The 25,936-nt window shown below is 41.3% G+C and overlaps 1 protein-coding gene across 11 annotated transcripts in view; it reads right to left on the bottom strand.

Moving 5' to 3' along the window:
• The window catches only part of TLE1 (TLE family member 1, transcriptional corepressor), an 85,213-nt gene that overhangs the window by 20,823 nt on the left and 38,454 nt on the right, over positions 1–25,936 (bottom strand). For 3 of the 11 annotated variants that reach the window (XM_037850957.1, XM_037850959.1, XM_037850965.1), the window contains 9 exons: positions 22,919–23,123; positions 22,161–22,177; positions 10,317–10,433; positions 6,944–6,997; positions 6,051–6,203; positions 4,086–4,230; positions 3,393–3,494; positions 2,893–3,083; positions 1,325–1,401 (listed from right to left, as the gene is read on the bottom strand). In XM_037850957.1, the coding sequence (XP_037706885.1) occupies positions 1,325–1,401; positions 2,893–3,083; positions 3,393–3,494; positions 4,086–4,230; positions 6,051–6,203; positions 6,944–6,997; positions 10,317–10,433; positions 22,161–22,177; positions 22,919–23,123 (1,061 nt within the window). The remainder of the gene's footprint in view (positions 1–1,324; positions 1,402–2,892; positions 3,084–3,392; positions 3,495–4,085; positions 4,231–6,050; positions 6,204–6,943; positions 6,998–10,316; positions 10,434–22,160; positions 22,178–22,918; positions 23,124–25,936) is intronic. The other 8 variants (XM_037850958.1, XM_037850960.1, XM_037850962.1 and 5 more) reach the window with 5 other exon arrangements.

Genomic DNA, 25,936 nt, shown 5'->3' with positions numbered 1-25,936 from the left:
AAGTGCTGGGAGGAGACTCGGGCTGGAAGCAAGGAGAGGTTCCCAAGAAAACCCAACTGGAAGAGATCCACAGGTTAAGAAGCATTCAGCAGCATGGCCCATTCCCCAACTCCTCTCTTCACTTAGATGTCACCTTAAATTCTTAAACTCTCTATTAATTCCTAGTATAGATGAAAGCCTCATTTCATCATGAATCAAATTACCATGAAATAGCTATTACAACATTATGAAAAGTGGAGCAATGGGAATCTGCTTTCCTAAAAGCATGTGAGGAGGTAAGGATTTCAATTTTTCCTCTTGCTGGTGGTTTATTTGAAACAAGACTCCAATCAAAACCACACAAGGATGACGGGTAATTTGAATGGACCATTCAAAATAATGCAGTAATGCCATGCACAACTGAAGCACAGATAAAAGCTTAAAGGAATGACATGAATATAAAGTCCAACAAAATCTGAAGGCCTAAGACATGTACCATTAATCTCTCAACTTAGAAAATTAATAAAATTTGAAAAGGCTTTGTGCCATCTCCTATCTTAGGAATATTTTCTGGGAAGGAGGATGAGCTCTGATATTTCAATTTCACTTGGCAAGAAAATGGAGAATTTTCAGAAACCTTTAAAATCACATTTCTAAATACTAACATTATGGAAAACAAGTGATTTTTTAAGTGACCCAGGAAGAATAATCAATTAGGTTTTTCAAATTATAAATATTCTTTTGTAACCTTTAGCCTATCTTTTTTGCTTCTTAAAGCCACTTTGCATATATATAAAATTTTAGAAATGACAGAGTAAGGCACTTATCAAAACTTTGCTTGACGATCAACTTAGGAGGCTGACATCCAACAGACCTATCCTTCAAACAACTCTCTTTTCCACCATAATAAAGAAATGGATAAAAAGATAACACATTTCATATTTCTGAGATTTCAAGAGTTTGCAACATCTTACTGCCCACAACATGCTACCACTGAAAGCCCCCCGGAGCTACGCTCTCATCAAAGGGCAAAGCAAAGCAGCTTTCTGAAGGAGGGTCAAGCCAGGAAGGCCACACACCTCCAGGTCTTCCCTCCCTCCTCGTCTCCATCTCCAGCAGCTTCTCTCCAGAAATAACTAAATGCATGAGCTCACCAACATGAGAAGACAGAGGCCTGACACCTACAAGCTGCCTATTTATAGTAAGTGTTAACACTCCTCAGGAAAGACACAAGAAATCTCCTTGGAGACACCCAAGCCTGTGCTCCCTTTGGAATTCTAGTGTGCTAATACCAGTGGCTAAATACCTGCCTTGAAAAGAAAACCAAGGAGTTAGAGGTACTTACGGTTTCCCCCCAGGGATTCCTGCCAGGTTTGGAGGGATGGTAGGGACTCTCATGTGAGGGGGAGGATCAAAGCCAACCTGGAAGGAAAATAAAGCAGTACAGACTCAGGTTACGTCAAAATCGGCATTTTGCTAACATCTCTTTGCCTTTTCATTAGAAATTCATTTTCCATTCCCTAAAGCAATGTACAGTGTGTACAGTAGCACTGCTTAGCAATTTTTCAAAAGAAAAAATCATAAGACAAGAAGCAACATTACCACTTCTAAAACATTAGGGGACACATTTCTTTTCAGGAGGGTGTGGGTGTGGTCTATTTGTGTACTGAGAACTGGCTTCCCAGGGTAAATATTTCCCATGGTCTAAGGATCTTCTCCCTTGTCCAGGTACAGAGAACAATGTGGCTTAGGTCAGGATTTCTTGATTTCTCTATTAACTCTTTCTCTATGAACATTTTGGGACAGGTAATTCTTGGCTGTGGGGGCTGTCCTGGGCACCGCAGGACATTTAACAGCTTCCCTGGCCTTTCTTAAAGGCCACACACACACACACCCTACCCCAGTTTTGACAGCCAAAAGTGTCTCCAGATATTGCCAGATGTCCCCTGGGGGGCAAAAATCACCCCTGGTTGAGAGGTTCTAAGCGAATGCCTACTTAATAGATCTTAATGGTGGCATCTGCTCCCTCAGCTGTCACCTGGCTTTGGATTAGCTGGTCCCCCACTGCACACTACTACTTTTCAAAGTAAAGGGAAAAAAAAAAAAAAGAAATTTAATATCACCCCAAATTACTGGAGGTAATGCTATTTGAAGAGGGGAAAGGAAAGAAATGCACATGATCGATTCCAAATGCCAGCGGAAAGGATTTAGGGACTTGTATTTGCTACTCATGGGTCATAATTTATTCCCTTTTCCTGATCCATAATTACACAGTAAATTTTACCCTTCAAATGCGGTTTGAGTTTTCTTGGTCAAAAATTAGGCCATTTACATAGTGGCAGGAGGCAGTATAAGGAGACAGAAAACCTGGCCCTGAGGTTTCACAGATCCTTCGTATTTGTACCTTGCTGCAATGAGACCACTTCTTAGGCAGAAGCCACGCTAGTGGGTTTAAAGAATAGTAGAGGCATAGAAAGAGAAAGTTAGAGCTCCTCAAATATTTTCCTCTAAGGTATAAAAAAAAAAAAAGCTCAAAAAAAAAAAAAAAAAAGAAATGAAAAGGCTTCTGTGAGCTACTTGAGTCATTTCATCACCTACAGAAAAAAATCTACTTTGGTGGGAGAAAACCAGATGTCCCTCGAACCACTGAAGGAGCCTCTAAACACTGCCTTTTTTCATCCACACAAACAGGAAAACAAAAAACGTTTGGCCCTGACTTAATGGACCAGCACACAGGCGGAGGCTGACAAGAAGACGGCCACCCCCCGCGCGGAAACACTGGGCGCCTTTGTCGGTGAGGGGTGCTGGGCGCGCCGCTCCTGCCCATCGCCCGCCGGCCCTCCCGGAGCCCCGGAGCCCGCCGTGCTCCATGAAGCACGCAGCTTTTCCGACCCTACCGGGGCGGCAGCCTACCATCGGGGATCGCCCGTAGGCCACCACGGCGGCGGCGGCGGCCGCGGCGCTCATCTGCGGAGACATGTTGTGTAAACTCGCGTACGCGGCGCCCGGGCTGGTCAGCTCGCCGTTCATGCCCGCGTGGGGGACCATTCCAAAGGGCGCGGGGTACGGGCCCGGCACCGCCAGGGGCGTCCTCAAACCGGCTGCTGAAAGGAAAGGCAAGCACCCGTGAGTCGACGGACATGCCCGGACTCAAATCCGACCAGCAATTCCGGCATCATTTTGGAGGGGGTTGTTTATTACAGGAGGGGAGAAAAATTACTTCAGATCTATACAGATGAGCCCTTCTTTCCCGGAGCCGAATTCACCTCCGGGCAAGAAAAGATCCCAGCAGAAGCCCTACCCACACATTTCCTCATTGGTCTAGCGGCAGTACTGGAAATCACGGGAATTAAGCACCATTATTATACCCAATTTACAGAGGGCAAACAAAAGCACAGGCACTAAGTGTTTACCTGACTTAATCTCAAAAGAAGATTTTCTTGATAAAATCCAAGAATTCTCCTTCAGTCCGAACTTTCCATTGCCCGGTACCAATTCCAAATGAAAACCCCATCCTGGATTTATGTAAACCAAAGCATGGGTTTAGGAGGAATATTCCAGTGACTGTTTTCCTCTGAGCCCACGGGGTTACTTTTTCCCCTTTCCCAAGGAGGAAGATAAAGTTGAAAGTTATGAGTTTATTCATGCACTGGAGTCTGGGTGAAACACTCCCAATTTCCAATGAAGGAGAGACCACTGATTTCTGAGGGATGTACCGACAGAAACCAGCCAACTAAAGTAAGCAAGAAGCACACTTGGGCTAGCCAAGCCAGCCGTTTTGGTCAATATTAGCTAACTTAGACACGCAATGATGGTTTGGTAAGGAGCTTACTTTTGGAATAATTATCAGAAACTTTATTGAAGTCTCTAGCATTTGAGTTCTTTGGAAATAAAAGAAAAGTCCAATGTAAACAGTCGGGAGACAGAACAGTGTGCAGCTGCTGAAACCCAAGGACAAACATCTGTTTCTTATCATGGCTTCTCAGAGATAGGAAGGAGGGTTGGCCGTAAGTGTGTTTAATATTCACGGGGAAGTTGCATCACAAGGTTAACAGAAGACGAAAGGGGAAAAACAAAACAAAGCAAAATAAGAAGTGGTGCTCTACCCGCTTGGTTAATGAGGGGGTCCATGGCTGGAGGCTTGCCCAGGCCAGGACGGAGGCCTGGGGTGGCGCTGGCGCCCGGCGTGGGCAGGTCGCTCCGAGGCGTTGGCGTGCTGGATTTCAGAACAGGCGTGCTGGCTTTTTCATGCTGGTAACATTAAACAAATTAAATGAGTATTATTTTTAATCCAAGCCATATTACACAATTTATCACAACAGCAGCTGGGACACTGGGCACCTTCTAGCTACTCCCTCAGCCAATTTTCATAAATCCACACAATGTTGACAGCATTAACTTGCGAGTGAGAAATGTTGACCTTTCCTCTTCCTGCCAGAATTAAAACTGCAGCTAAAGATGCAGAACATGATCACACTTCTTCCTCCACAGATTTTATTTTAAAAAGTATTTTCCATCAGGCGTGTGGACTTTGGAGCTATGCCAAGTTAGAAAGATGACCACCCAGAGAATAGTTCTGTGTCATGCAGAAACAAATGTCCCAGCCGCCAGGAGTGGCAGCGGGAAGATCCTTTTCTAATCTTGGCTTTCCATACCAGGGGGACCAAAAGTAATGGCAGGAGACAGCGGGACCATCAATTTTACTAGAAATGGCTCAGCGGCAAAAGCCCTAGAACTAGTCTTACCATTTTGTTGGAGATGTGCCTAAAAACAATAACCTTTTGGAGTTAAGTGTCACTGCCCAACTTGCCTAATGACAAATGGGACATCCACCAGGGTCGACCAGATACTCAACACCAGTCAGGAGCCCTTTAGGAGGTGAGATAGGAGCAGGGTTACAGAGCATCTTCTTTTGCCTCTTTAAGTCTTTAAAGCATAGTCCAAGAAGCTCTGTTACAGGAAAGAGCATGGATGAGGGCACCCACAGCTCTCTCTGGGGACCCAACGGACTATCTAGTCTTGGCAAGTTACTCAGACCTTCCCCTCTGTTATGGGTTGAATTATGTCCCCACAAAAGATATACTGAAGTCCTAAGCCCCAGTACACCTGGGAATGTGACTTTGTTTGGAAAAAGGGTCTTGGCTGACAGAATCAAGTTAAGATGAGGTCGTAGTGGATTAGGGGAAACCCCACATCCAATGACTGGTACATTTATAAGAAGAGAGAACACACATAAAAAGAAAGAGGGCTGTGTGAAAGCAGAGGCAGAATTTGGGGTGACGCAGCTACAAGCCAAGGAACACCAAGGGAGGCCAGCAACCACGGGAGCTAGGAAGAGGCAAGGAAGGATTCTTCCTTAGAGCCTTTGGAGGGAGCACAGCCCTGCCAGCACCTTGTCTCCAGCAATGAGAGAATTTCTGTCGTTTGAAACCACCTGGTTTGTGGTGGGTTGTTGCCGGAGCCCTAGAAATGAAGCCATTCCCAATCAGTGAAATGGGCTAATTTCACTGGGCCTAGGGAACTGGGTAAAGATTAATAGTTACTCTGAGAATAAAAGGAGAGGACACTCCACAACGTTTGTTGAATGAATGAATAAGCGAGTGCGTTCAATGAGCTCAGACGCACCACACCCTACCCCACACTAGGTCCTATACTTTGCCCAGTGCCTTGTGCACATCACCGTTCTGACCAGCTCCCTAATCACTATGTGACCCTTCTTTACAGGTCAGTCAGTAAAATGGACCAGCTTAGAAAATGAGGATTTTTTAAAACCCAAGAGAATGGAACTATTTTCCAACTGGGGAGTTTCAGGGGGCTTTGTCAAGCACATAAGGCAATGAAAAAGGAAGTAAGCTCTCCCTCTCTAATGGTAGCACAAAACAGATGATGGAGAGGTAATACATAAAAACCACGGGAGGGCAAAGAGCAAAAGAATGAGTTTAATTTGTAAACACTTAAAAATATAACACTCAATGAGTAAGACCTCACATACCTCACATTTCAGGATATTCTGGTTCACAAAGAAAAAAACCAAACACTTAAATACGCCAGTAACAGTTCTCATTACATACCAAGCTCATTTCTTTGGATTTCAAAGAAGTGGAACTTCCCGAGGAGGCCGTGGATGCTGGGCTGCTCGAAGCATCTTTCTTTAGAAGGCGGTTTTTGTCGATTCCATTTTCCCGCGGTGAGTGGGCTGGGCTTGCCCGAGGAGAAGAAGGGTCCTCAAAGAGCATAATCAGGGTTGTCAGGATTTAGCTTATACTAGAGGGACCTTTCCTCTTAGTCACTCGACTTCCACATTAATTCTCTAAATTAAAGAAGAACACTGAAGGCTCTTTAGACTTGGGGATGTAAACACCCAGACAAAAGACTAACAACAGTTATAATTAACAGGCTGGTGTTTGCAAACACACCCAATGAAGATACTATAAACAACCAAAACAACAACCCACAACCAATTAATTATGCCAACCGCCCTCCTCCATGCTGGAGTACTTTGCCTACTGAAAGGAAAGGGGCACCAGACACCCAATTTAGGATTTCAAGATGATTTAGGCAAACAGATTTTTTTTTTAAGGATATAAACATTCATGTCAATTAAGAACATTATTGCTCCATCGCTGAACAACCTTACAGTAAGTTCTTAATGTAAAAAGATGTAAGATATTGTTTAACAGGTGCAGTTTCTGTTGGAGGTGATGAAAAAGCTGGGGTAATGGATGTTGGTGATGGTAGCACAATATAGTGAATGTAGTTACTACCACCAAACTGTACAATTGAACATGGTAAAAATGGGAAATTCTGAGTTATATGTATATATGTTACTATAAAAAAAAAGTACAAAAAAAAAAAAAAAAAAGAGACCACGACACCATGGCTCTGCCTCATTCATTCACTGCTGGATTTTTCACAGGACACTTAAGTCACTCACAAGACAAAGGCTTATAAAAAGAAGGGTTACCTCATTAGATACATCCACAACTAAATTGTCATCACTCTTGTCTCCATCGCTGTCCTGGGAAGAAAAAGGTTAATGTCACTTAGTAAAAAGCTGAGAAAGGACTTGAGACCCAGGTGAATCTCCTTCTATGGCCGTTGGTAATAAACAGACTAAAAAATTACCTGGAATGTGCCCGCAGGCCCTTCCAGATGGCCAGCCCTGATAACTGATACCACCTTCCCCCTCTTCTCATCTGACCTTGGGCTACACAAAGCCCCAGGCAGGAACTTTGTTGAAGTAGCATACCAGCTACATATTCACAACTTGCATACAGGAGACTGCAACTTGCACAGACCAGAACATAGTAAAGGCTCAATAAAAGTCTGCGATGGTGAACCGCTCTTGTGGTCTGAAATACGCACATCCCTATAGCATCAGAGGACTTTTCACATTTCATTTCCAATTGACTACAACACCTCTATATTTATCACCTTGAAGACAGCCAACCAACCTGATGCTCAGACAATCCATAATTATAGAGAGATAAACAAACCTGAATCACGTTCCCAACAGGACAACCAGTTACTCAAAAAAGCAAAATAAAACAAAAAACCCACACACAATAAAAAATGAAAACCAAGCTAGCTGTAGGCTGGAATAGGGAACTAAGTCCAGCCTCATCTTAAGAATAAACTTCTTTAGCAATCAGCTTGGAATATTTCTGGAGGGATGAAAGGAAGGTAGGATGGCAAAATTTGGAGGAACCTGGCAACCTGCAATGGCACTTTTCTCATCTCTTCATAAAGCTATAAAATTTGCTAATGAGTGGAAACTCCAAGGTGACACTAAGCTTGGAAAAGATTCAGAAAAGCTGTTCAATTTAACGACGCGATGACTCCTACCTCAAGTTCAGGGCAGGAAGAAAGAGTCTACTTTCTTAACCAAGAGGTGTTTGGTCCTTTAATGCAGAGTAACATGACAACATATGGAAACAGTAGGGCATTGTAATGGGTCCAGATTCTCCAAAAGGAGTAGGCCCCTAATTTATGATCTAAATAGTCCTTGTACAGAGTTCATAATTGTCAATTAAGAAGACACAAGTAAATGTTGTTTTTTATTGTTTTTTTTTAAATTTTTATAAAATTAAAAAAATAAAAAATGAAGGAAGAAGAAAGGAAGAATGAAAGAAAAAAGACACAAATAATGTTGAGAAATGTTAGTGCAAGAATATTACTCATACTGGTTTTCTGTCAACCCCCCAAGTCCAGACTAAAAAGTTTACCCTCAACTCTAAATTTATGTCTTAAATGTTTTTTTCCCCTATTCCTAACAGTACCTAGAGCATTATCTGTGGGAGACCCAACTGAATTACCTCAATAATGTGTTACAAAATACATCTGAGTCATTGTTATAAGGTACCATATAATTCACCAGTAACAACATAAAATTACAACCAATGAGGAAGCCTGAGTAATCCAAAATAATAGTCTCTTGAAGGAAATATTTTCATGCAATAAAGGAAAAAATGAATACTAAAGAAAATGTGTTTTCTCTTAGTAAAGCCCACGGAAAAGCAAAAATGTTTTCAGGGTTTAAGAACCCAAGGGGGACGAGGGGGGACGTGGTGGTAAAGGGCTTTCTTTTAGGAAAAAAAACTATAAAAATGGCTAAGGTAGTAACTGAACTGGTAAAAAGTAGCAAACAATTTATTAAAACAGAACAGTGAAGTGAACCCTTAAATATTCTGTCATATAAATCTTAGCTTTGTAGTGGATCCTTCTGCAAATACAAACCTTCACAGTGCAGTATACTACTGGCATCTAAGGCTGAGGCCTTTGCAAATATAACCTTCATATATCACCCCCAACCACCTATTCAACCAGACATACCTGGATAAGCAGGTTACAAAATACAGATTCCAGATCACTCATGACTAAATAACTTATTGATGTATGAGGAGCCTCACGGACAACAATTCAGAAATGTAATATGAGCAAGTTTCTGCATGTTATGCACCTTCTAACTTTCTTATCAATAGTTGATGTCACAATAAAACTACATGCATGCTCTGGACAACAGATAAAGGAAAACGATGATGTGCTAAAAAGGCTTGGACTGGGGTGGGGAGACTGACAACTTTGGTTGTTAGGAAGCTATTAAACAACAGTGCAAAGTGTGGACTGAGTTGAGGACATCTATAGCAAAATATCCAGTCCTAGGACCTCAGTTCAGGAATCTTAACATAGTGATTAAGAGCTCAGATTCTGGAGTAGGGCTGCATCCAGGCTCTGCCACTAACTGTGGGCAAATTACTAAAAGATCTGTGCTTTAGTTTCCTTGCCTTTGAAATGGAGATGATGGTAACTAAGCTCATGGAGTTGTCAGAATAGTAAAATGAAATAATCCATGTAAAAAAGCACATGGTACCTGGCGCTAACTTGAATCAGTGCTCAAGAAATGCTACCTATTGTTGGTGATAGGCTTGAGCCAGTCCCAGAAGGCATATCATTTAAATGTCACATAGCTTGCATGGCAGCAAGACGGAGGCAGACACCTCTCCCTCCAAGAGCAACAGGGAAGTGGCCCAATGCAGCATTCTACTCTCATGCTGTTCCTGAGAATTCATCGATCCCAAAATAGACACCCAGGGACACACAAGGAAACTCCAAGTCGTATGTCAGCTGCAATGTTCACGACTCTGAGACTAGAGCCAGTGGCTACTTGGTTTTGTTTGCTGTCCTCGCCGATGTGTTTTTAGCTCGGAGAGCTGAGTCAGCAACCATTCGTGTGATTTGTAGGGATTTGAACTAGATGCCTTCAACCTTTCTTCCATTTGCACTATGGACTAACATCACTCAAGTAATCACTGCAGAAGAGGACACACCCCTTTTAAGACCTAGTATGAGCTTGAACAGATTATGAGGATAAGCTAAGCTTCCAAAAAGGTATTTTGTGGCACCAAAACTCCTGATTATTTTAGGACTGACTACAAAATTTGCAGGGCCCAGGACAAAATGAAAATGCAAAGTCCCTTGTTTGAAAATTGAGAATCTGAAGGTGGCGACAGCAGAACACTAAACCACGGGTGGGGTGGTGCCCCTCTAAGAGCAGGGCCCTGGCCAATTGCCCAGCAGGTCACACACCCATGAAGCCAGCCCTGTGCTTCAGTATCCCTTTGGTAAGTCACTAAGGCAAAGTAATACTGAGCTTGGCGGAAACATAATTTACTGCTCTACGGGGAAATAATACCCTACAATAGAAGAATCTACCCTCTTTATCATATTATTTTAAGGGATATGGAATTATCACAAAGATCCTGGGGTACATTGTATACTCATTTGGAAGGTGAGCAAGTAAGTGAACAATTATTATCTGAAGCCCTTTATTTACTTACATAGTGGCTGGAGTCCTTATCATCCACCTTTCTTTTTTTAATGTCATTGGAGAACTCAGGCCCATTTCTGCGTTTATCCGTGCCTCTTAGACTGTCAGGTACCAAGAGGGAATTACTCTGCAAGACAAAAAAAAAGTAATCAAAGATTTCTTCCCAGGCTTTTCTGTACACATGAAAACCCAACCTGAATGTGATAGCTGTTCTGGAAATGTGATACTGACACAGCCTTTCCTTCCACTTAATTCGTCTTATCAAAAGACATGGATGGCAAACATTTTTGGAGGTTTATGAACTTAAAAGGAGGACTCAGACTTTGCAATCCTGGTGGATCCTTCTGGCCCTAACCAATCAAAATGCTCTTCCGTTCTGTTTAGGAGTTTGCTGTTTATACGCGGATTTATTTTACCCCCACTGTGACTTCCTGGTTAGGAATATGAACAGCCTATGAGCAAACTTGAGATTATTCCATCAGACATATTCTGTGCACTTAAAAGAGTCAATGTGCACCATGCTAAAAGGGTGGACTAACAAACAGCACAGTTTCCTAAAAGGCAAGTCACATTTTCCACAGCAACAATGAAGGAACTCTTTTGAATTCCTTTAATTTATTGTTGAAAATAAGATTCAGTGTTCTCTGCCAATCACTCTGAAATTTAAGCCCCAAAGTGGGAATTTCGGCCAGTGAATCTTCAATAGCGAGGGCAGCTCCCCTGCCCCAAGCCCCCAGAAAAGCAGGAGCAAGGACTAATCTTCCCCTGGAACCACACATGATACTTTTCATTGGCATATGCAAAGCACAAACTGTTGACCCAAAGAAAACAGGCATTTTAGATATTCTGGGGTCACATGACAGGATCTGACATCCTTTCAATTCCCATCTCCCCTCAGGCTAAAGCATCAGAACATGTTACAATGAGTTCTTTTAAATGCAGGATTAGCATATGCAAGGGGGCAATTTGTTCAGTGATGTGTTACTGCCTGGAACAATGCTGAATGAGCTGTGCAAAAACCTCCTTTCACAAAGCCCAGATAACCCCAATTTCTGAAAGATGTTTGAGAACTAAGAGAGAGTTATATGAGGCCAACATGTGTTTACGTTCTGTTTCTCTCGTCCACAATTTAAAATAGAATGAATTGGGGGAAACCTTTAAATTAGACCACATCTCATGCAATGGTACATACCAGGAGCAAAGATTTTATGGTACATTTTAAAAGCCAGGGGGTCTTAACCAGACTGCTGGTCAGAATAATGAGGCTCCCCACAGCCAGGCTGGCTGGCTCCAAAAGCTCCCCAGTGAAAACCGGGGGCACTGCCACGGGGGCGTTCCTGGCTCAACCACACGGGGGAGGGAATCAAAACTGGGGACCAGGAGGCAATCTGAAGCCTCTTTTGCCCACTTCAGGGGCCGACTCCAAAGCTAGCTCTGAGCTCTTTTATTCATGACCATTCAAGCTAAACAAATGCCAGGAGGCTTACAAAAAAAAAAAGATGGGAGGAACCAAGGCAACTCAATATAAAGAGGCTCAAAGTAATGTCTTTACCACAGTGTTTGGGGGCTGAAAGGTGAGCTTGTTGGATCACTGAACTAATTACCTTTATAAATGTCTGCTAAAAACTCACCCCTCCGACCCCCTGCCTGACAGAGGACACATGAACTTAAAAATCCTGGGAAATGCTAATACGCCCTCCATGAAAAGCTGAGCTGGGGGGAGCAGCAGCTTGCTTGCATATGTAACAAGAATTTGAATACACCTGTCTCTGTCCTAGATTACTTTAGCCCTGAAGTCTCTTCCCCCAGGTGCTAAGTGGACATGTGAACAAGGGCAAGGCTGTATCTTAGTCAACTTTACAACCCTCCGAGTGCCCAGCAGATCGTGGTGGCATCTAATGAGCCCGTGTTTTCTGGCAATTGTGAAGTTCCTAGCCTCAATACTGTGAACTAGTCCAAACCACTCAACCATTCCAAGCTTATTTTTAATGTCTTATTTTTTAATGATGTCAAGTGATTTTGCAAATGTAAACGGAAACTGCCTTTGTGTTAGGAATAATGCAATTTCTGTGGGAAACAATAAAAGTTCTATGGCTGGACTTTTAAGACTGCCGAGCTTTGCAGCCTACGCTTCTCCATGTTATTAATTACCATCGTAATTCCCCCCTTGAACAACGTAAATGAGGCCTGTAATCTTAATGGGTTTTGAAAAGCTCTAAAAGTTCCTCTAAATTTGGACAGGGCTAGTAATTAGCACCCCTGCTTATCTGAAAATTGGCCACATTCAACTGGCAGATTTCAACAAGTTAGGAAACAAAATGTCTCATCACACCTTTGATGCTGTAAAACAGGGCTGCAAGGATGGGGGCTAGAAAATGCCAGGAGAGCCCAGGTCAGGAGCCAGGGAATTCCAGGCCCACACTGCAACCTGCAGGCTATTCTACTTAAAGGCAGCACCACCAAACACTTAATGCTCCCCTTCCACCCATTTCCCCACGAACCCAGTTTTCTGTGTGTAACTGGTCCTAACTACATGCAACCCCAACACTGTTTTCACTGCTGTACTTGATATTAGCAAGAAGTTCTAGCCTAATGAACCTCGCTGGCAGCAGTGGCAACTGTTTTGGGTTTTTACTGCTGCCTAAGTGCCCCTAATGTTCCTCGTCTCCTCACTTGCTCCCCAGAAACTCCCGAGTAACTCTCACCAGTACCAATGGATATCTCGCATAGAAAATTACTAAATAATTTTTCCTCATGCACTATCTAATGTTTATTATGGTTCAGACGTGGAATAGTCATTTCGATGGTCATTACAGGAGCCATTTTTTGCATGTTTTAAGAATTAAAGAGATTATACCTGGGTACTGTCTGAATATCCTTTTGACCCTTCAAAATGTAGGATTCTGTATTATCCTAGTCCAGATCTAACAAATCAAGGCAACATTTAAGAAAAGGCTATTTGCAAAAGAAAGGAAGGAAGGTTGCTTTGCTTTAAAAGTTATTTTAAAAGGTCATACATTCTAAGCTCAGAAGGTACTCAGAATCAAAGCTTGGAAGAGAGCAAAGCAATTAAAAGCCATGGCCTTCTCATCCTCCTCACCCCCTGGTTTTATCTGGAGGACTATGGCGTCTGCAGAGAGCAAGTTATTTGCCCCAGGTCAAGAAGCTCTGCTCACCATACCCTGATTCCATTATGTCAAAGTGCCTCTCCTCCCTAAGAGTGACTTTTAAACTTAGTGTATATACATAGAATAATTGGCCCCCAAATACTTATCACTGAAAATCCACAGGGGCTCTTTAATCTCTTGTACTTAACATTGTGATGTGATGTCATAACCAATACGTTTCCTCTGCTCCTCCCTCCCTCCCACGTGTGCACACACGCGCGCACACACACACACTCATGATTTATCTGGTTAAATGCCTAACACCCCAAAATGTGAACACATAAAAAAAATGAATATTTTATCACCTCCTTTAAAATAACCTGAAAATAGTCTCAAGTTTGCATTTTCCTCTCATGAATCCTGGCTTTCACAACCCAAGATTAAGAGGAAAAAAGATCACGACAGAGAGCAACAAAGAAAAGAAGTCCAGGTATGTACAGCACAGCATGCAGGATACAAACAGCATGGGTTCCCCATAATGCTAGACATTGCGGAGGGTGGTTCTACAGACCTAGTCACCTCCAAAGTTCTCTCCCCAGAGAGTCCGCAGCTTGAAAGATTTTAATCTATCAAATAGCAGTCATCAAGTAAAATTCATTTTTCAAATATTTATTTGCCAAATAAATATTTAGCCATGAAGGAGGGTTTTGATCAGCTTGAGAACTAATGTAACCACGTGGACAGATATATTCTAATTGCAGCCATGATATCTAATGTTTTAGTTCACCTTGCAGCTAACAAAATTTAAATGTCTGCCAGAATTTTTCCAGAATTTTTCAAATGCACTAATACTGGGCAGACTTCTATTACAGATGCCCTGGGGACTGGGATTTCCAGACTGCGTGTAAGTTTTCCTTTGTTTTAAAGTTTGTTAAGAACTAAACAAAATCATCATATTTACCTTCCACAAGAACTCAAAATAGAAGGTATGTAACCCACAGGGGATATTACCAGTCTGAGAAAATGAAGATCTGACTGAAAACGCATCATGTTCTCAAAACAAACTAAAATTCCATCCCTGAACAAAGCCATAATGATTTCCAACACCTTATGTATTGCACACACTTACGGGTATAGATCCAAGGAAAAGGATAAAGGGAGAGGCAAGTCTCTTAAAAAACACCCACTTGGACTGCTCCGTTCTAGAGAGAAAAAGAGGGTCCAAAAGGTCCTTTAGCCCAACTGGCATGACTTCTTCCTTTATGTGTAGGTATTGCACATGGATAACTAGAGTTGCTGCATAAACAGACAAAGCAGTTTCACAACTCAGGAGGAACATTCCTTAAGAAAACCTTTAAGCACATCAAACCTCAATGGGCATCTTCACTGACAACAAGCGAATTTTTCCATATAATTAATATATGCTGCGTGAGGGTCACCTCTATTTGCATTAACAGGGGGGCAGGACCTTTATTAAGTTAAGCACCATTATTGGTGGGGAACAAAAGAGATGATCAAACAAAAAAGAAAAAGTGCCAGGTCTCCCCATATGGCAACCTGTGCAAATTGCCTTGTGTAGTCAAACAGAATCAAGTCCTGGAGCACAATTTCATGACTGTGTGAACCATGCTTTACAGAAACACATACAACAGGGCCTTTCCCAGGTGCAGTTAAATGCATGCAAGTTATCTCATAGTTGGCAAAGTGTATGAGTTTCGTGGGTGGGTAGAAGTGGCCAATATATTCTCTTAAGACAAAGCACGATTATTCAACCATACTTTCATACAAGAACTTGGAGTGTAAACAGAAGAGCCTATTGAATCTCAGGAGTATCCAGCTGGGTCAAAATAACATGTCAAGACCTGGACTTGTATTACATTTATCCTGACCATTCTGGATAATGATTTCTTCTATCTCCAGGCTCTGAACAGCCATTCAAGACTAAGGGAGCAAACACTCAGTGGCTACAATAAAGATAAAAAATCAGTCTTTATATCTTATTCCTAGGCTTTTACTTTTTAGCAATTTAACCATAATGGTTGTTTACATATACTAATATATTGGAATGTAATGCCAAAAAATATGAAAGAAAGCAAGTTTAATGAAACATTGCACTCTGCCAGTGTTACTGGAACACTTGTTACAGAGTCAAGCCAAGCCAAGTCTGAACCTGAAACCATCAGCAGCAAATCTGAAAGGAAAACCCACTCATGGGTATAGCAAAAGCTAGATGACAGGTTTCCCTAATGCGAAAATAATGCACATTATTCAAATAGATTTCTTTAGTGCCGTGCTGATTCCCCTTGGGAACTTTCTCCTCCCCACAGGAAAAGTGTTTGTGTCAGAGGTACAGATTGGAAACTCATGACACCTCATTTATCCTCGGTTACGCTAAGACAGTGGGAACCTAATTTGCTAGCACACTCTACACTGACAATTAACTTCTCGGTGAACATTAAAACAATTAGGTAACTGTGCACCCCGTCACATCTGTGTGCCTTCCCTATTTACACCCGACACCAATTAAACCATCACCCTGCGCTGTGCTTTTTGCTGTGGTCCCACTGGTCAGTGACATATTCTGCCCATTTCAACAAATGCATTTTCTTTTTAACCCATAAAGCTGACATAATGGGATCCCCACTTGTCAATAACACGGAGAAAGTAGAAACAGGTGCCCTGGCTGGGCAGCTGGCCTGAACAGACACATCTAGTTCTTACTGTGTTTCAACACAAAATACGGGAAAGCACCAGCATTGTTTTTGCATCCTGCCCTAGGAACCTGGTGGTGCTCAAATGCAGTGGATTAGATGGGTGACTCAGTCACCAGGACTCGTGGAATGGAATGTGGCAGTGTGGGAGAGGATGGACAGAAGTGATGCGTGTTAGGGCTGGAAGGGGGATTACATAGCACGATGCACGGTGGATGCCTTCCTCATCATCCTCTCATGCCCCCAGCTTGCCCTTTAATTCTCCCTCTCCGGACAATGCAAAAACACAAATACAAACTCTGGAGCTGACCATAAATGTTATTTTAAAGTACCGTTCAAATGCCCTTGTGATGCCTTCATTCCCCAACCTGGCGCCTTGCTGTCAAAGCAAAAATCAAATATATATTTAGAACTTCTTTTAAAAATCTGTTTTATAAGAGTTACTGAGCTTTTACTATCCCTCTTTGTTCTCATCCTGATGAGAGACGTTCTAATTCAAGAAAAGGTCCAGAAACTGTGTGAATTATGTGGATACCTCCCTACACATATGTGTACATCTCCCCAACTGAAAGATGGGGACAGAGTTTGTCACCTACCTGTGATCCAGAGAGAGAATGATAAGGAAGGTAAGGATGATAAAGATGTAATTAAGTTTTCTAATCACAGAACACAAACAGAAGCTCAAAAAAAAAAAAAGTTTTGGGACGGGGCAATGTTTTCTACCTACTTTTTGGTGTTTTCGAGTAAAGATGTACTATTTTCACCGTAACCAGAGTGAGACAAAACCTGAGCAGGCAGGCCCAATATCCACCTGGTGAGCTACCTCATCCATAGAAAACAGACACCTCCACCTGGCTGCAGGTACATACAAGTCCCAGCCATCTAGAAACCAGGGCTTTCCTTTGTTCAGGGATTTATCTTTCTCATGACAGTGACATCAGTTTTCCAAAGAGGAGATACATATTTAAGCACACAAGTTAAAATTCTGCAAAAATGAAAACCAGCTGAGGCAACCGTTCTAAGAAAACTTGTGTGTCCCACTGTGCTAAAGTTTTAAATGTTAGATAACTAATCTCAGTTTTATTCTTTATTTCCAGGTAATTCTTTGACTCAGGGTGAGATTAACACCTCCTCCTGTTCCCTGTTTACCTCTGAGGTAGGAGTATCACGAGCTGATAAAGCTAATGAGAATGGGATCAGTTTTAGAGGCCTGGCTTACAAGAAACAGGAACTGCAACTTACTTCATCCTCAACCACCTTTCACAATTTAAGCTTTAATTAAAATAATAATAATAAAAGAAACACCAAGAGGAAATCACGAGCAATTACGGTGAGTGTGACTCATGACGCATTTGTTTTTGTCTTGCTTCTCTGCAGGTAGAGGGGGAGGAAGCGCTTTCCCTTACGTGGTCTCTTAACCCTCACCGTGTGAAGCAGCCCCTGTTATCACCATTTTACAGATGAAACTGGGAAGGTACAAAAGGTTGAACAAACACTTGCCTGTGCAGCCAGGATCCCACTCAGTTCCGCCTTTGTCCCAAACTAGTTTCCTTTCTATTACTCCCGATGCCACCACAGTCCCCAAGAGCCACTGGGAACTAAGGTGATATTTTTATTTTCAGAAAAAGAACAGTAAAGTCTGTTTTCCAAAGCAAACCTCATATCTTATATCCTCCTTGTCCTCTGCCATGCTGATGTGTCCGTTTGATTCAGTATGAATCTGGTCCTACCTCTGATATTTAACTAGTCTGTTGACCATGAAGACTGAGAACAGAGAAGAAAAATAAAATCAATACCCTCCCCCCAGCTTAGATTAAATAAAGTGATGGTTGTCATAACTACCTTTAAGTTCTAAACATGAATCCCTGATGATTTGATATATCAATTATGGGAGCATCAACACAGACCCTCATAAGACATGACCTAAATTTTGATGCTGCTGACAAAGTAGCTTTGTAACCAAGGGGCCCCACCTCCGTGAGCTTGTGGTTTTATTGATAAAACAATGGCCTTGCGTCATATGATTTCTAAGACAGATGAAAGTGCTTCAGACTTTCATGGGTCAGAAAGTCCTTTTAAGAGTTTGATGAAAGTTATTATCTTTCCCCAGAATTATTCACAAGAGCACAGACCCACAGCATTCTGCCTTCAATTTCAGAGGGATTCAAGGACCATCTGAAGCCAGTCCATGAACTCTGCCTAAGTCCACTGACCTGTTCTGGAGTCTCCTCCCTTTCCCAAATGTCCTAAGTAGTAATCGCTGAGTTAGGTTGTCAGGGTTTTTCACTCATTTCCCCAAATATTTAACTGTAACATTCAGAGGTATCACTGAAAAAATGGCAGCTGGTATACCTAGTGAGACTCAAAAAAATGCTTGGCACATGGTATGTGCTCAGTAAATATGTTAAATGAACAAAAGCATTTAAACACAGGTTCTATCATCTTTTTAGAAGCCCTACAACTGTCTGTCAACATTCTACTTCCAAGTCTTTCAAGCAGACTTATTAAAATAATAGTCCTTTCAGCCAAAATTTAATGCCATTTATCTTTAATTGAAATATCTAAAGCCCAATTGTTATCATTACTGGGTACTACCGAACAAATAAAGGCCTTTATTCGGTTATTTCATATTTCTTTGCTAAATAATAGCACCCTGATAAGTAAACTTGTTTCTAGGAAAAAAAGCATTTTAAGAATTAGAAAAACAGTACTCAAATCTAAGTTTAAAAACAACAAAATAAACCTCTTAAAAAGTTACTTTATTATTCAACCCTTTCATAAACAAGAAACTTAAAAGTAGTGTCCACTTTGTCACTCCTTTCTTAATGCTTTCATTTCCTGGACTTTTTTACATTAAAAATGGTTGCAACAAGTCTCATTTGTTTTCCCTCTGTATCATAAACTAGCAAATTGAATAATTTTGTCATTAAAAATAAGTAAACAAGAAACACCCGCCAGCCAGGTTAGACTCACAGATAAAAACCCTTACATACCCAACATCCTCTGTGGTTTTGCACTTAATGTTAATTTATTCAATATAGAAAGAACAGGGAATAATAAGACCAAAGATTTCTGAATAATTCCAGACTGGTATCCTCTTAAGGCAGTGGTTCTTGAAGTTTGGTCCAAGGACCACTGAAGGTCTGAGAGACCCTTACAAATCCTTACGGAGCCAAATTTTCTTCATATATTTCAAACAAAACAACATTATCACCAACAAATCGAATGCGGAAGCAGATGAGAACACAGCTATCCTAAGCCAGATATTAAAGAAATTTGTGAATGTGTAAAACAATGACACTCTTTTAATGCAATTATTTTTTTAAGAAAATATTCCTTATTAACAATGTTATTTATGTTAACATGTAACAGGTTTATCATTATTTTTAACCCATTTTAAAATGTTTTTTATTTTTTATGCTATTTTGTTTTATTTCTAGTAATAGTAAATACTAAAATATAACCCCCATAAAATTTCTTTGAGATCCTTAATAATTTTTAAGACTGTAAACATCCTGACACCAAAAAGTTTGAAAACCACTGTCCTGTTGTAACTGCCCTTAACCCTTCAGTGGGTTTAAAACAAAACAAAACAACAAACCCGACAGTAGTACAGATCTGCCAAGTCAAGTCAGACTTCATAATTCGAACCACTTTATTAAACAGATGAGTACTGTAATATTTTAGGCACTAACAGTCCCCATCATCTCATTACCCATTGCTTCTCATATTCAATTTTACCCAAAGTCTGAAGAGCTACTTAATTTTATTTCACTGCAGTGAAATCCCACTTATATGGACAGTGAGCAATTTAATTCCTCTCCACAGACTGAATTAAATGTTTAGGTTACAGATTAGTGCATTTTCCCCATTTTTATACCATCAGTAGCAAAACATTTTTCTGCAGTAATTCAGCAGGAAACACCGTACACATACCAATTCAGAAAATACTCACTGAAATAATCAAGACTTGTCAAAAATTTGGTATGGAAAGGATACATGCAGATAACACAAGTTGCTCCTTATGTTATAGATTGTTTTAATGCTATATATCCACATTTCAACTTGAAAGTTCATTGACTGTTAACTAACACAAGTGAGTTTTAAAACAACCCAAACAACTGCCTGAAATTCAAGGACTATTTTGTACTTCTTTAAGGGTAAACTAATCATCCTTCCTCCACTCCACTGTAGTCCCTCAATGAATTAAGAACCTGCTTACATTTTTCAGCCAAAAATATAAACAAGAGGCCGGGAGATAAGCACTCAGAAAGAGGACAAAGAAGATAGAAAAAAATACATCTAATAGCTTACGCATGCACACCTGCTCCCATTCACACCACTGGCATTGCAGAGGTATGTAGCGGAGTGTCACTTCTACAACTCTCTGGTACTTGGGCTGAACTGTTCTACAGTCTTATATCTTTCAGCATTTTTGTCTCCTCTCCTCAGTTCTTAAGAGAAAGGGTTTGAGATGTATGTGTGTAAATATCCAAACTACAGACACATCTCCAAGGTTGCCTGACATATAGTAAGCACTCAATAAGTATACAGTGATTGAAGGTGAAATATAAGAATAGTACTGGGAACAAAAAGTTACACTATAAAGTCCCAAACCTACAATAAGTTCAATATATTAAAAACATGCAGGAAACTACAGGCACAGCTATCCTGACATATCTACTCCCTATGTTGCAATGTCTACTCCCTGGTCCAAGGTGGATTTTTTTATTCAACACGCTATAGAATGAAAATAGCAGGAATGATGACAATCCATAGGGACACTAAAAGAGTGTGACATCAAGGTCACCTCCATAAATCAAAGTCAGTTTACTTAAATTTGTACTTTGTGAGTAGCATATTTTATTTCCTATATATAACTTTTCTCCATTCTCTGTCAGAGAATTTCCAGAAAAAAATCTTGTAGTAAAAGATTTTAAAAACAAATTAGCTACCCCTCTTTAAACTATTACCCATTCCTCCTACCAGATCCAGACATATGAAAGTACACTGAGATCTGTCCCAAAGAGAATTTCAAAAGTGGCTACTTCCTAAGGAATAGAATAAGAGAAAAAATTTTAACTTTTCAAACTGAAAATATTTACATATCTTCCCCTAAACTCTTAAAAGTATCAGGAGGAGGCAAAAGGTCAGTAACCCATTTTTAACCCAATTAGATTTAAGATGATCAACAAAATACTTTCATGTTCAGAAGAGGAGGAGGGAGGAGGTAGGAAGCAAAAAAACAGTAAGGTTATCCTAGCTCAAAAGAGGCAAAATCTCATCCTTTTTCTCCATAGCACTTGAGAAATGTATTTAAGACTTGGATCTCCCACATAACTGGTAGATAGTTAAATGTGCAGATCGAATGTGCAACATGTAAAACAGGTAATATTAAGGCTGGTGAAAAGAAGAGCTCAGTAAGCCCATAGTTCTATACACCGAATTTCCTGATCTTAAGAACTTACTCATACACTCAGCTCTTTGGCCTAAAACAAATTCAAGTTCAAGTTCACACCCCAAGGGCATTTATGAAAAGAAACCTACATATGGAAACCTAGCAACTACGATGCATTTGCAGAGGATAATGAACGGTTTTGGTAGAAGTAACACATTACTAACCAATTTCACATGTGGATTGTGACCCCTTGCCTGTAAAACTGATTTAAGATAAAAAGGAATACACTTTTTAATGACAGGCAACCTGGACTTAGAATGCAGCAGTAAACCTATTTTTAAGTGGGTCAGGGACGCATACTGATCCAAATGTATTCCCCCAGTGAGTAATTGTAGCAAAGGGTTGGGACCCCAAATACCCTGTCCCTCTCACCTAATCCAAGTTTTAAAAGTTCTAGAGAAAAGACAAGAGGGGGGAAATAATCATACCAAAAAAACAAAAATACGAAAAAAGATAAACAACCAGGGGAGAGAAACAGGGAAAACACACACATCCAGGCCTGTGTTTAAGAAACGCAACGTGGGAAAGCACTGCAGGGAGGAGAGAGTGTTTATGTGCAGGAGGCGTTTGGTACTTACTGTGCCTGGTTCTCTGTCTGCTCCCGAGGAGGTTACCAAGAAACGCACAGACATGCCCGTTCAGACACAGAGGCAAGAACAGAAATAAAAAAAAGGGGGGAATAATTAGAACACAAGCCCCAAACAGTTTTAAAAATGGCTTTTATTTATATAAGTCATTGCACATTCCTAATACAGTGATTTCCTGAAAATTACAGTATTTTGTAAACGTAAGATTTACAGTTTAACCATACACAAAGCCTATTTTATTTTTAATTTCTTGACAGAATAAATTACTTTTCTTCAAAAAATTAGTCAAGTGCAATTTTGCCCAATGTTTAATGCATACTAGAATTAAAGCCTATGAAACTAAGTAGTAACAGATGCAATTATCAAACCTTTCATTTGAACACATTCACTTTCAAATTTAACTTATTTCGCCCCATTTAACAACATTATTTTCTTTGAAAATTACCCAATTAAGCAGTTAACAGTTTTCCATAATATGGTACAGGCCACTGGCATTAACTTAAGCAGTTGCCAAGATGTCAAGATGCCTGCAACCTAAATAGAGCTCGAGAAATCTACACATCCCCACGTCCAACCCTGAACACTTCAGGGTGAACTGTGTTTCAGTGGCAAAGCTTTGCGACAGTTCCTCTTTTATCTCATTGTCTCCTCTCTGTATAGGGTGGGGCTTTCTTTAGCGATGCACACAATTTTGCAGCACTGTCTGAGTATTAGGACCAAGTCCTAATCTGGCTTGCCCGGCCGCTCACCTCTGTGGTGCTCTGCCTCGTGGTGCTTCTTGTCATCTTTTATTGCCAAGTGAGACTGCCCACTCAGAGCACTAGACAGCGCGAGAAGGCCAGCGCTGCCCCCGAGGGGCGGGATTCCAGGAGGCTGAAGTCCCGACGGGTGAGGCGTTAGGGGTACCGGGGGTCCGTGGCCGTGAGAAAGATGCTGAGCTTGCAACTGCTGCTGCTGTTGGTGGTGGTGATGGAGAAGGAGGTGGTGATGGTGGGGAAAGTATCCAGGAAAAGGGTAGGCATGAGAGGATGGAGGGAACAGAACAAACATAGACACAAAGGGAGTAGAGAGAGAGAAACAGAGGGAGGAAAGGGGAAAAATGTGATTAGTGCTTTCAGTTCATCCAAAGCCTTCACCTATTCAGTTACCTCTCCCTGTCTTCCCAAAATATAATCATCAGCTCTACACTGTAACTTTCTGGCATAACTCACCCCCTAGAAGTGTAGCTGTTTATTATTAGCAAGCCTGGCTAAGTTATTAAGCACCTGAAGGTTAGTTCCATCTTTAAGTACCTCCAAGGATGAAATACGGTATGTCACTGAATCTAAGACACCATAAATTGAAGACTCATCTGAGAGGTTCAAGTGTGTGTATGTGGCTGGGGGATGGGGTTGGGGGTAAAGATGCAACCTAAAATACAGTTGCCATACCTTAACTAGTCACTGTTTATTAGATGACTCCATTTTACACCTATATATATTGCCTTAACTTTTACTGCAATGATTGAGACAAAACTAAAACATTATCTTTAATTAAGAGATGGCAGAAAGAAGACAGCAGCATCTGGATGTCTTTATATGCTCCACACAAGCAGTTGTATATACCTTACTTCATTAAACTCTCAGAACTGTAAGGAAGTGCTGATATCCCCATTGCACCCAAGGAACTAAGGCTTGAAGACAATGGGCAAAACTGCTGAGGTTCTCCCACTAGGCAGGAGGGGCCAGGAGCCAATGTCCTAACAGCTGGTGAAGCCACTCTCTACTGTGCCACATCTAGCAGTGGTTTGTCTCTGGGAACCAAGCTTGCTATAGCTGGGAGAAATCCTAGAGATAACATTCTCCCCATCCCTTCCTTCATCCTAAGCTGCACCTCAACCCCACCCTTTCTATATTGTAGTTGACAACAATGACACCAGAGAGCCTCGGGGAGGAAAGCAGGATTTAACCAGTGGGGTGACCATGGGGTCCTGGTAACCGTGGCTGTTTACCCCACTGCTAGAGGCCTTTTCCACTACACTATGTTGCCTCCATCCCTGAACCCATTCCAGAAGTTATAAATCTGTTCACATTAAAAACTATCATTGCTATCATATATTATATTTAACAGCATGTTGTATGAAATGAGAAAGTATCCAACAAATGGCCCCTGCACCGTAAATCTGGCCACATTTCAGCTGTCCAACATAAAACTCGTTTTTGATGAGACAGTAAAAACGATTAAAGCTCAATTTCTAAGGTGTAGTGTTAGAAAATTCTTAAGATTCTGATTTGTGCTCACTTCCCTGGGACTCAATTACTCGTTTTATTTATTATGCCTTTACATGTATGGAATATTAAATCTTCACATGAGATCCTTAGCAATTTCCACCCAGACCATGGATCTTTCAATGGACTCCTGAAGAATCTTCCCACCCTCAAGAATAAGAAAAATACAGCAATCACTTAAAACCAGAAATCAGTGTCCATGGTTAATTTTACAGTAAATTTTCAGCGTCTCCTAGCATCTTTGAAAAAAAAGCAGATCCTGAGGAGCCAACTTAATCTTAGACTTCCATTCCTTTAAGAGACCATAGTTCTAGTTAAAGAAAAAATGGAAAAAGGGGTGAGGTCAGAGCAGGTAGCATTGATAGTATTCTTGGAAAGTATTTATACACTACTCACTCACCATTTGAGATCGTAATAACAATTTCTTTATGCATAATATCACCTTCCTGTCATTCCAAAGACACTAATTCTTGCTCTGTCACCTTTTAAGAGCCCAGCAACAGCGACATAAAACTGAAGGAGCTGGTAGCGGCATCACGGCCCACTAGGCTTGCTCATTAGCACTTAATTAGAAACCAGACACCTGCCATAAGAAATGTGCTCGGAGAAGGATGAGGAGCAGGTCTGCCTACCAGCAAATACTATCATTACTTGGAGAGTTTAAGAGCTATGTCCGGCTTGGGGGGGTGAGGGTAGGGGGAAGCAATGATGCATACACAAGCAAGTGCAGCGGGGTAATTAAGCACGGCAATGATTAAAGGAAGATGAGAGAGGCTAAGCCGAGAGGAAAGAATTTAACCACAGGGTGGGGGGTGCCACATGATCACCACCCCCATCCCCTTCCCCCAAAATTCAGAATGGTCAACCAGAAAACTTCAGAGCTGGAACATTCTGTGGGAGCAAACATATACTGAGGTACTATTTGCATAATGCAAGAACGGAAGTCGAGATTTCCCCCCAAACCCAAGTTAGGTTTTAGAAAGATGAACGGGAAATACAGACTCATATCACTGCAAAAGGAAGCTAGCGCATAAAATGAAGGGGCTTCACCACAGCTGTGAAGCAGGTTAAACCCAACATTCAGGCTAATAACTATCAACAGGGATCGTCAACAGCCTAAATGGCCACGGGTAACTCCCACTTCTACCCTGGCTCTCACTTTCTAGTCCCCTTGAAGAAATAGCTCACTGTCTGTTATTAAAAGCAATTGGGTCCTGCCATCCTTTGCTAGGCCATCTTGCCTGCTTTTCTGGTTCTAAAAGCACAATCTTATTAAACTGGAAGGGATATTATGCAGCAGTAGGATGCATCCAACTTTTAAGAGGATGTGGGTATGACTATCGTACACTCTCCTTCTTTATGCTGCCAAACAGTTGTCACTAATAGCATTTTCATGACTGTTACCAGGCCTGAGCTCAGAACACACCCGTGGTAGGGAGGGTGGGCCTCGCTACCCCCATCCCATAACTGAGTGACAGCCCAAAGCTAAGAGGCCAGAAG

This window comes from Choloepus didactylus, chromosome 10 (assembly GCF_015220235.1).
Source record: "Choloepus didactylus isolate mChoDid1 chromosome 10, mChoDid1.pri, whole genome shotgun sequence".
NCBI lineage: Eukaryota > Metazoa > Chordata > Mammalia > Pilosa > Megalonychidae > Choloepus > Choloepus didactylus.
The sequence above is the reverse complement of the archived record's forward strand: the minus strand, read 5'-3'. Positions and strand labels throughout refer to the sequence as shown.